The sequence below is a fragment of the Schistocerca serialis genome, chromosome 4 (assembly GCF_023864345.2).
Source record: "Schistocerca serialis cubense isolate TAMUIC-IGC-003099 chromosome 4, iqSchSeri2.2, whole genome shotgun sequence".
NCBI classification, from domain to species: Eukaryota; Metazoa; Arthropoda; class Insecta; order Orthoptera; family Acrididae; genus Schistocerca; species Schistocerca serialis.
The window spans coordinates 420,003,432-420,016,348 of record NC_064641.1 but is presented as its reverse complement, the minus strand read 5'-3'; the positions used below and the strand labels follow the sequence as shown (position 1 = coordinate 420,016,348).

General features: G+C 35.7%; 1 protein-coding gene across 1 annotated transcript in view; it reads left to right on the top strand.

The window, feature by feature from the left end:
• LOC126475002 (supervillin) overlaps positions 1-12,917 on the top strand; it is a 579,202-nt gene that overhangs the window by 511,874 nt on the left and 54,411 nt on the right. Inside the window, exon 21 of the mRNA XM_050102541.1 lies at positions 8,237-8,362. Within this exon, the coding sequence (XP_049958498.1) occupies positions 8,237-8,362 (126 nt within the window). The remainder of the gene's footprint in view (positions 1-8,236; positions 8,363-12,917) is intronic.

Below are 12,917 nucleotides of genomic sequence, written 5' to 3'. Positions count from 1 at the left end.
AAGTGAAATGAACATGCACAAATTGTGACAGAATGTTGTCATTGCGACCATTAAAATCTGTTCCTAGAACCTATAAGTGAATTTTATTGTTTGTAAAATTCATATTTTACTTTCAACCTGCTAGAAGTCTTTTCATATGTGGTGCTCAAGATATGAACTTATTCTATGAACCAATCATTTTGAGTTTTTGAGTCTGCTATAAGATATTGATATTATAATGTAATTAAAGACTAAAGTTTTTGTAAACCTTTAAGTAAACTTCTAGGAGATCAACTACTACTTTTACTTCATTGTACTGTTAAATTGTCAACTCACAAAAAATTGAAGGCTTTTGGTACATTTTTAAGCACTGCCATTAAATGCTAAGCTGTTGTGGATTGATAATTATTTTTACCATTCATCTTAAATACAGTTGCTCAAAGTAGTTTTTGGAAATTAAATAAAAAGGCTGCTTTATCCATTATAATGAATGTTATCTAGTAATAGAATGCTACAGTAGATATTTTATTGTCAGAACAGTAACATATTATCTGTACCTAATCCTTCTAATCCTTGCAGTAGTACTAATTAGTGCAATACATAGGTTTTATGTGTATATTCAGAGATGATACTGTACATAGATTACATACTCAAGTAAATAATTTAAGGGTAAAGGACACCACTTACGAATAACAAAAGCATTGAGTCATCAACAGGTCCACACAAAAGAGAATGAAAACTTGCTAGCATTTAGAAATAAAATCTGACCTCAAGCCGGAAAAGGGATACTTTCCTGAACTGCTTCAGATAGGTGGAGCTGGGGGTGGGGGAGAGGGCGGGGCGGTACACTCTCCCCCCATAGCTCTCAGGGAAAGGGGAAAATATACTGTAAGATGTTTTTCTTTCTCAATAAAATGATTTAAAGTAGGTATTACACAGTTTTTAACAGGATAATAACTTTGATGTTTTTTTATGACTACTAACAAATCTCCACACATCTTCCAATATATTAAAAATATTTGAGGGCCCCAGGTCCAGCCCCCTATCCCGCCCCACCTTTGTAGACTATCGTTTGCATGTGTGTGTGTGTGTGTGTGTGTGTGTGTGTGTGTGTGTGTGTGTGTGTGTGTGTGTGTGTCCACTCTATAACTTGAGAAGGAATTTATTTCTGAAAGCTAGCAAGTTTTCCTTCTCCTTTGTGTGTACCTATCAATGATTCGGTGCTACAGCTGTTCATTGACTTGTCTCCTTTAGTTCTAAATTAATTACATTATACCAGAACTTTCCTACTATATTTACATACCCATGTTTCAGTTATAGAGAGTAATGTAGTGTTGTTCTTCATCCCTTTTCTCTTCTAGCTTTTCTATTGCATTCTCCACATACTGAAAAAGATGAGTTGCAAGTCTCCTCTACAGGTTGGTTACAGCAATGTTGAAATTCTACTTCCCTTTTTGGAATAAATTTGCCATATACTTTGCTTCTTGTCCTCTTATGATTTTTGTTAATACACATTCAGTGTTAAGGAAACCACACCAGTCAATTTTTCAGTACTCATCAAATGGGCCAAAAGCCATAAAATGTTAATCTGAAAAAAATGGAGGGAAGCAGTGTGGTGACAAACAGGACAGTCAACCAGTGACACACCACATGGATGCCAGTATCTCTGGTAGGATCGGACTGTGTACTGAAAGCCTCAGATGGCTAAGGCACATTTATGGGCACACAGAGTACGGAACAAAGAAGCCAGGATTGCAGAAAGGTGGTGGGAAGGGGTGATCGGCATGTAAAAAATGATTATTAATTCCCCTGATACTCCATTACATCGGGGAGCTTTTTGAAGACATCAGTCTGGCAGCATACAAGTGAGAACATTATACAATATAAATTCTTGCAAAACAGGAGATTTTAAAAGTCGGTTTTTGCATAATTAAAATTAAGAGATGGTGCTAAAACTTTCAGAAATGATAATAAAGTACAGAACCAACATGTGGTAACTTGAAGGATAAATGGATTCAGGACCTTGTTGTCAAGCAGAGGGTGATATGACCAGTGGAAAACTGTCAGTTTCTGACTATGGGGGGGAGGGGGGGAGGAAGTAAACTAATGCTGGTCAAATATGAGGTGTGAGGAGATGGCTTTCAGTGGGTAAAGGGCTTGTGAATGAGGATGTAAAACAAATTTTGTGAAATTTGGAGTGAGTAGGTGCTTCCATTAAATGTGTGACAAATAATGGGCAGCCAGTGGTGTGGTAGAAACATACAACATAGACTTAATTGATTTTTAATGACATGTTCACATGTAGTTTCAGGCTAAAAAATATAGACAGTTTTGGAACAAGGAGTTAACTACAACAGTTGGAGACTAATAGTGCCATCAGCACTCTACAAGAGCACCAAAGAGTTTCTTTTGACAGCTGCTACGAAAGGATGCTGAAGAGTGTAGTACGCCCATGCACGTGTGAAAAAAGGACAAGGGTGAGGGGCTTGAGGGATAGTATTATGAATGATTAAGAAAGTTAAAAAATGTAGTTCAAATAATATGACATAGAAAACACTGTCCCAGTGGTCTGCAAAATTATATGTATTTGGTCAGGGACTGGCTTTGGGCTTCTTAGGCTATCATTATTTCCCAGCTGACAATGGCCTAAGAAGCTGAATGCCAGTTCACGACTAAATAAATATAACTTTGTATAACGTCCTCTTTAATATTATTGTAATGTTCTGCCAAACATCAATGGAAAATGCAGTTGATATGTGCTTCAAAGTTATCCGTACTGTATTTTATGCCACAGTGGATATTTTACATCCTTTTTCAGTAGCTTGATAAGTGACGTGAAACTGTCTCTTTGAGATGATATGGTGGGCTACTGTTTATTGAATTCGTGATGATTTGTAGCTTCTTATAGTGTCTCCGAAGGCTCTTTGTGAGATCGATTGTACAAGACTTGCTATAAAGGGTGAGCATAAATTTTAACTGTGTCTTTCTATCAACCCCCCCCCCCCCCCCCCCCCACACACACACACATATACACACTTGCAACTGAAGACTGGAGAGAAAACGTTAGTGTGCTAGTATGTATGTCTCCCAGTCACACACTCATCAGTGGAGGAGACCTTAATCATATATCAGTCAGTTGGGATACGTACGGTTATTTAAATGCTTAGCATTGTAAGACATCCTGTGAATCAACACTAAATGCTCTGTCTGAAAACTGGTCGGAACACACATTGAGTGGCAACAAATAAACCTGACCTGTTTGAACATGTCCTCATTGAAACTGGTATCAGTGTACATGATGCTGTTCTAACAGTGACAATTATCAAACTACAAAGGGCAACTAAATCAAGTAGAGAGATTTACATGGTGAGTAAAGTAGATACTTTTCTATCTCAAAGAAAAACTCTTTAAGTTTTAGCTCAAGGCATGAGCATTTAGAGGAGCTTCAGCTCAAGCTTAGAAGAATAGTTGACTGATCACTGGATAAATATTTACCTAACAGAACAGTTCACATTGGGAGGCAACCTACATGGTATGCATTGCTTATAAAGAAACTGTGGTTGATGCATAATAGGTGTAATATGAATGTATAGCGATGTAGGTAGACAGAGGTAAATGAAACATTATTGGCTGTGTAAAGCTGAAGTCTTCAATAATTACCAAAGCAGAATGCTATCAAAAGACCTCATACAAAACCTAAAGAAATCCTAGCCAAATGAAATCCTCCCCTTTCCAACTACTTTTTCTTCCATTTTGACACGACTGATAGCAAAACATATAGCACTGATAATGCCAAATTCAATCATATGTGATGAAATGGTCCTCCATCATGAAACTACAGTGGTCCAGCACGTTTGGTGTGCAAAACCAAAGTCCATTCAGTATTTTTCTCACCCAAACAATTGTGTGCTTCATCAGTATTGTACAATAATATACAATCGATTGGGAATGGGGGGAAAAAAAAGAAACCAAATGTAAAAAGTGAACACAAATACAACACAAAATATTTTACATTCCATAAAATTAAAAGAAAAAATGTATATAGAACAAGATGTGTATAATATACATGTAGAATATATTTTTGTCTGGAAAAGACTTATTAAACTACCCAACATGACAATTATCACTGAAGTGGTAACACATTGGGTGCATGTACAGTGATATATGTTTAGCTATTACTCAAATGTTGAAATGGAAAAACAAAAGGGAGGGGTTTGGGGGGGGGGGGGGCAGCATTTCAAAAAAGATGACTTTTCTGATAAATCTGGGTGTACAATTGTAATGTGCGTTAAAACCCATAGAACATTTATTTGAAATTATATTTTCTTGCATCAACAGTATTCATTCACAAATATTAAATTCAGTTTCTGTCAAGGTGGTGTTTCATCCCCTTAACTGCTGTGTGAGCACATATAAAAAGATGTGAGAATCTGATTTTCCTCTACACTAAAAGATATTCAAAGCTGATCAAAATCAAAGTTTATCCCTTGGATAGGTTTACTTGTCAATACCATATCAGTGCTTCTTAATGAAAGTACAGCCATATGGGGGTATCAAAAAATCTGAGAAAGGCTTGTGGATTTCTTGGCAGGGCGGACGTAGGATCTTATCTTCGATCTAGGGCCACTTTCAGGTGTAGAAGTAACTTCAAGTGTGCCACAGGAGAATGTCTTGAATTCTTTTCTGTTCATGTCATGTATTTAAGACCTAGCACACAATATAAATTTAACCTCTAATTTTTTTGTAGATGATGCCATTGTCTATAGTGAAGTACCGTCTGATAACAGCTGCACAAAAGACCAGAATGGTGACAGTGAAAGACAGATCAGGCATACACTGCACTACAGAACGAACATTATTAGGTTGAAACTTGACTAACCTGGATTTGCCACATTGGTTTCACTGCTGCTGCTACTCCATGTCTGGTTGCTTGTTGTAGTCTGGTTTTACAATAAGTTTTAAGTGATGGAAACAACACTGTATTATTTAGCTCCACATTTGCACCTTTGTTGTTGTTCATAATCTTAAAGTGATCAGCTTGTCTTAAGAATTCAGATAGTATATTAATTGCAGGTTAGTAATTTCAGAATATTGTGGAATATTTTGAGAGTCACAACATAATTTTAGTACACTCTCTACTTCTGATTTATACTGGGCATAAAGTTACGTTTCTTACATAATCTCTTCACATAAAAACAGTTCATTTTTCGTTGTTAACTGACTGTTTACCATTAATGAAATAGCTGAAGCATAATTTTTCACTTCCTTGAAGGCACTTAATAAGACATTTATGCGCAGATGTCAGCAGTTGGTTGGTAAATGAGAAAGCACTCAAAGAACTTCCAAAAAGACATTTACACTGGTGCTGACTGGCATATAGGTGTTAATAATTAGTCAGTTTTGACACAGAGATGTTCACAAGCGTATGATCAGTTACTGACTGGCTTTGACTCTAAGACATTTATGTGAGGCTCACTAAGAGTAGACTGACTGAAGCATTGTCGATTACTACTCATATTTACATATGTGTGTAAGAATAAATTACAAATTATTGATTGACAGAAACAACAAATTTAGAGGATACAGGATTACATTGTACAAAATAATGAGTCTGTTTAACTGTGGCTTGAATAAAGAGAAAATTAACAAAACAATAGGAACTATGTTGTAACTAAAATTTATACTTCTGAGGGTATTTTCCAAGCTTCACGTAAAGTTCACAAGTTATGAATTTTCCTAATTTTCTTAATTCCTCAATTACCACATTATCCTGATAACCCAAGGCATATTGTAGGGAAGAAAAATTATGGCAACAGAATCATGATATTATTTCTTGGAATTAAATATGCTTAAAGTTCAAAATAACAGAAGTATTTTATGGAGGGTAGACAATTTAATTACAAACAAACCTTTTAGTTAATGACTTTTCAGGAAAATTAAAATGTTTACTTGAAAAAGAAAAATTAGGGCTTGTGACTGAGACACATTATTAAAAAAAGACATAACTATTGGCTCATTTAAAATCTTAGCTTCACATGTTCAGTATAGATCAAAATTGCTCACTAATCTTTCAAATAAATTGTTTTTAGGTAAACTAATTATTTCTTTGTAGTTAGAAATCTACCTTATTTAGTTAACAACTAAGTTTCATAAGCCTTGGGTTGAATAAGAAATTACTCATTTCATATAATTATAGCATCTGTATTATGAATATAATGGATAAAAAAGAGAAATTATGTATTTAAGGAGTAAAATCATAGCAAGTGGAGGCACCCTGACCTTGCTTTGTTTCAGAGCAAGTGATGAAAATTATACGGTGTATGGTGTATGCACATAGCATTTCTAACAGGATTGGTTATATTATGTGTAAACACAGTGTGAAATGTGTTTTTGTCCACTGCCTAGGATTATGGCCCTTTTAGGGTCTGTAAAGCATGATATTGATTTGTGTAAGATTGGTGCTTGCCATATCCCATGCAGTTGTGGTATGTCTTCCATTGGTCAGACCATCAGGATTCAGGATTACTGAGGACCATTGTATAGAACATAAGTGTCACACATGCCTCCAGCAGCTGAGCAAATCTGCTATTGCAGAACATTGCCTTGGTACTGGGCGTTTTGTGGAGTATAACACCACTAAGGTTCTGGTGTGCATTTTCAGCTATTGGGGTAGCATTATTAAGGAAGAAGTTGACACTGAATTAGTAAGTGACCTCATAAATACACACACAGATTTTTACTTAAATTCTGATAAGAATCCCACTCTATCCCTGGCCAAACAACAGGGGGACAGAGTTATGAAGTGGAAAGAATCCAGCACATACGGTACAGGAAGTCCCCTGTGCCATGTGTTTCAGTTGTTGTGGGTATGGATATAGTTATGATGTTGAATGAATGCCCTGCAGGTACATACTTGCTAGAATTTTGATACCATAATGGATTAGTCATCCTACCAAAAAAAAAATCATTACCTGGAATTTGGTTGGTCATTCAAAGACATTTAAATTGTGTTCTTTCATTGGAGACACATTTTGTACTGTTGTCATCTCAATAATTTATTTCTGCAATGGTACTCTGTTCTGCAGTTATTAAATCTACTTTGACCACAAATGAATATAATGAGTCAACATCTTGCTGAGATCAAGCATTTCCAATCTTGTGGTTTGTGAGCATCTGACTACAACTGTTACTACCTAAATCTCATAAATTCACTTGAAAACTGTTTGTCAGTGTCCAAATTGATTGAATTGTGAAAATAATAGCTGTCAGACATTCACTGTTAAGTAGTTCAACAGTTCAACACACACTCTCTCTCTCTCTCTCTCTCTCTCTCTCTCTCTCTCTCCCTCCCCCTCCCCCTCCTCCTCCTCCTCCTCTTTCTTTTCCTCCCCTCGCACTCCAACTCCCCCCTTTTCCCTTATCCATATCTTCTTGACATTATTTGGTAGAGAATTTGGTTTTAATTGAAGTTAGCTGTTACTCCCTGCCCTACATTTTCATACACACCCGGTTATTGTTCGCTAATGGTAACTGATATTGTCTGTTTCCCAAGACCTTATCTTTTATTTATATGTTATTTTGTGGAACTAAATATGTTAATGAATAGTCACTATTAGTGGTTCTTGTCCTTAGAAGTGTGATGTCACAATTGTGAACAAATTTAATGATTGTGCCCCACACTCTGATTGTTCACCACTTCTGAGGCCAAGTCTGCATACACCATGTACATAGAAAACCAGAGTCAAAGTTGACATCTCAAAAACAAAACTCTGACTGGATCAAGTAGTCATGAGATTAGCCCTTGATATTTGGCCTTGCTACTATTCTGGCATTGCTAGAAAAAGGGGGGGGGGAGGCAGGATGGAGAAGTGCAAATTGATTGTACATCTGCATTACACCAGTACATGTATTAGGGATGTCTGTATGATTTGCATTTGTGTGATTTGCTTTTTGATGTTTGATAATTGTCTTACTGTTTAGAATTGGTTAAAGTTTTATGAGAGTTATTATTTTTCTTGTTCCATTTAAGGCATGTTTATTATGATGAAAAACTTCCATTCTGGTAGTATGCAAAATGTTTCTCATGTCTGAATTTTATTTCATTGTGTCCTGAGATGTAGAGGAGAGTATGTTTTTAAGTAACGTTAGTGATCATTACTTTTGGTATATAAAATCATCACATTAGATAACAATTCTTTGAAATTTGTGAAGGGACCATTTTCATCCAAAACAAATGTGTGTTAATTTTATGTTTCAGTTTGATGCAACCATTGACGTCAAACCCTGTGATGCTAAAATGATGACAGAATCAAAACAAAGTGAACCTGATCTTGAACTTGAAGGCCTGCATCTAGGTCGTGGCTGTAATTACTTTGATCAGGAGGTTAGTAGAAGCTTCCTTTTTTTTAAAAGTGCACTGCACATTATTACGTGGTGTAATACAAAACATTGTTTCCTGTACCTAACCATAAGGATGATTTACAGAATATATCAGTCATAAGCACTCAGATGATTAATTTTGCAAATTTAGCTCAGCCATTACATGTAATGATAACATGATGATTCAGTACATATGGGCATTGTTATTATACATATTTACAACTAATTAGTATGTACATGAAGGAAGATCGGAACCCAGTCACAAGCAACCTAGCAGACATTTTGCTGCTTGTCTGCTTGTGTCTGTGTATGTGCGGATGGATATGTGTGTGTGTGCGAGTGTATACCTGTGCTTTTTTCCCCCTAAGGTAAGTCTTTCCGCTCCCGGGATTGGAATGACTCCTTACCCTCTCCCTTAAAACCCACATCCTTTCGTCTTTCCCTCTCCTTCCCTCTTTCCTGACGAAGCAACCATTGGTTGCGAAAGCTAGAATTTTGTGTGTGTTTGTTTGTGTTTCTATCGACCTGCCAGTGCTTTTGTATGGTAAGTCACATCATCTCTGTTTTTTTAATATATATATATATAATTTTTTTTATTCTTTTTTTTTTTTACCTGGGGAACCAGCATGTTTCTACTCCACAGCAGCCTGCTTGGTTTACCCTGGCATGTAGTGGTATGCCCGCAGCTCATCACCAGTGATGATTCCTATACAGAAGTCATTCCCTTCTATGATGTAATGCATTAAGTGATCTAAGCTTATTATCATTCACTGGCCCTTGTGGTTGTCTGTCAGGTTTTTAGGCGCCCAGCAAGCACAAACTTTACGAAATTTCAATGTGTCGTGAACAGTATCATACACCACACCATAGGAAGTGTTGAACTACTCCAATAAGGTTCGCAGTTGCACATGCTGGTCATTCAAGATTGCTGCCTCAATGGCTTCGACCTTCTTCAGGGTTGCAGCTGTTACTGGCTGTCCGTAGCATGATGAATTCCCGAAGTTCACACAGCCCTTTTGGTAGAATGCATACCACATTGCTTTGGTACAATTCACATGGTACATACCTTGCATATCCCCTTGAATTTCACTCAGTTTATGCCCTTTGACCCACAAATATCGAACTACAATTCACTGCTCTTCACAAGTTGATGACAGTAACATGTGCACCATGTTTGTTTCGTAGTCCAGGCTTCTCCTGTTACACCTGCGCTGGAAAGCAAAATACCTTCTGTAGCGCTAACTTCAGACTATATTGTTGTGAAATTTCAACTGCGCTGGAAAACAAAATACCTTCTGTAGCGCTAACTTCAGACTATATTGTTGTGAAATTTCAACATTCAGCTGGAATACCAGGGGAGGAAAAAATTATTGTGTGTTACTTTCTGATCCTCCCTCCTGTGTAACCAAATATGGTATAACAAACATGTGACTTCTGAAGTACTTTTAACACAAAATTGTTACAGTAGATATACACATTTACTGTTTAGAAAGTTTTAAATTTCCCTTAAATCTTCATTTTATTGTTTTTACATGTCAACTTTTTGATTCTCTCTTCCAGTAATCAAAATATTTATTTAAGGAATAAAATTGATTCTCTTTCAAGTGTCCATTATTGTGTTTAAAGTTGTTAGTGGTTCTTGTGTGAGAACTGGAAGGCAGTTGTATAGGTACAAGTGTGGTATAGTTGGTGACGAAATTCATGAGACCTCTCGCCTTTCCATTACATTGAAATGTACTGCTTAACAGTCCATCACACAGCATGACGTGCAAGGAGACCAAGTGCTACCAATGTACAGTCTGCAGATGTCAAGTCGAAAATCTATTGAAGCATTGTCAGACACTTTTACATCTTGCTGTAGACTATATTGCTAATGATTAATTTATCACTTCTGTTAATCTGTCATGTTCTATACACTAATGAAAAAAGGCTGTTTAGTGTAAACTGTACTAACAAAAAATAGAATTACAACTTATCATAACATTAAAAAAATTTTCTTGTCTCTTTTGTAATAAAACAAAGTATCCCAAATTGTCACGAATTAACAAGACACTATGCACTTTCGGTCTCAAGACGGTCTATGTCTGTGTTCAGTTTGCAGTCATACAAAAGTAGCATTACAGGACTTTCATGGAAATGTGGAAATATAGCAGTTGAGGTGACGTATCCCAATATTAGTTGCGATGATGTATGCCATCAGCTGTGTACTTTCTCACTTGCGTGATATGGATAGTTAAATGATTTCCTGTGTTATTAACTCATGGAGTTAAGCCAGTTTCTCTGGGATATAATAAAGCCTTTGGATGTGTTAGAAATTAAGTGACATTTGTCAGATCGCTGCTTACATTGATATAAATGACCATGTTAATCAGCAGGACAACATGTCACACAAATATTTCTCTGTATTTATTTTATATTTTGTATCCTTCTCAATGGAAAATGGATTCCTATTTCTTCATATATAGAGCAGGATCATGTTTAGTCTGCCAGCTCAAGAAGGAAATGCTTCTAAACTTTCATGTATATCATTGCTGTAGTGCAAGAGTTGTTTTAGCTGTTTCAGCAAAACAATGACACATCACGTTGCTGAATTAAATCAACCACAGATACTATTTGAGTGCTCTGTCTCTTAATTATTTAAGTATATCACTTTTAACTGTTTTCCTATCAAGATTTCAATTAATACATTTGATAAGCATGTGAGATGCGTTATTGTTCAAAGTTATTTCGTTCATTTGAATGTTGAACCTGTATCTGATCTGAAACTGCTATTGAAAAAGCAGCACAGATTCTAATACTTGAGATAAAGTTCACATAAATATATTGTTCTGATATTAACTCTGAAGTTACAATCAAAATCAAATTTCAACTCGAGCAATTAAACGAAGCTATTTCAATAGACTGTCAATGTAAGCCACTTTAAAGAAATTAAGTTTTCACTCTTCCTAATTTCCCAAAATCCTAATTCAGACACTTCTTCTCAAAAGGTGAAACTTCCAGTTTTCATTCCAAGATGCCTAATATTTCCAAAATAACTTACTCACCAAAAACTTTCAAAGTGGCCCTTAAAATGAAAGTCCTTTTGTTCAGTTAATATCAACCACAAACTTTCAGTGTAGTCACAACACATTTAAATCAACACACTTTTATTTTTAACACATTGATATCATATACAGAGGTTATTAAATGTTCAAGACATTTTGTGAACTGATACGATTAACATACATCAGTTTCAAACATTAGTTTTTATAAAAATGCACAGAGAAGATTTGACAATGATGGCATGATGTTCTCGCCATCGTGGACAGTCTGTGCCTTTTTGTTTAGTACACAATTAAATAAAGTTCTAAAATCGTATATATGCTTTCACTGCTCAAATATTAAATGCACTGAATAACTGAACACCACCCATTGGGATATTTTGTGATCTCAAAGGCTTTTGGTTGTGTGAATCATGAAATTCTTCTAGATAAGCTTAAGTATTGTGGTATGAGAGGGACAGTGCACAAATGGTTTGATTCATATTTAACTGGAAGAATGCAGAAGGTTGAAATTAACACTACAGATAGTCTGCAAAAATCAGCAGAGTCCTCTAAATGGGAGGTATCAAGAATGGTGTTCCACATGGTTCAGTATTGGGTCTGTTCTTGTTCCTAATATATGTTAATGACTTGCCACTCTGTGTTCATGAAGGTAGAAAGCTAGTTCTTTTTGCTGATGATACAAGTATAGTAATCACACCCAACAGACAAGAATCAGCAGAGGAAATTGTAAGTGATGTCTTTCAGAAAATTATTTAGTGGTTCTCTGTAAGTGGATTCTCACTAAATTTTGAGAAAACACACTATATACAATTGTTTACAGTAAACAGCATAACACCATTGTTAAATATACACTATGAACAGAAGTCTGTTGCTAAGGCAGAATATTCAAACTTTCTGGATGTGTGCATTGATGAGAAATTGAATTGGAAGAAACACATTGATTATCTGCTGAAACGATTAGGTTCAGCTACTTATGCCATTAGGGTTATTGCAAAATTTAGCGATAAACATATCAGTAAATTAGTGTACTATGCCTATTTTTATTCACTGCTTTCATATGGCATCATATTTTGGGGTAGTTCATCAGTTCATCATTAAGAGAAAAACTATTCATTGCACAAAACTGTGTAATCAGAATAATAGCTGGAGCCCACCCAATATCACCTTGCAGACATTTATTTAAGGAACTCAGGATATTCACAGTCCTTCACAATAAATATGTTCACTTACAAAATTTGTTATTGATAACCCACCCCAGTTCAAAAATAACAGTGATTGCATAGCTACAACACTATTCTGGGTTAAATCTGACTTTGGAACAGAAGTGGGTGAATTATGCTACGACAAAAATCTTTGGTCATTTGCCAAATAGCATTAGAAGCCTGACAGATAGCCAACCAACATTTAAAAACAAATTAAAAGAATATCTGAATGACAAGTATTTCTACTCAATAAATGAATTTTTCAATATGAAGTAGTAACTGAAAAAAAAAAATTGTTTTGTGTAAAAAAAAA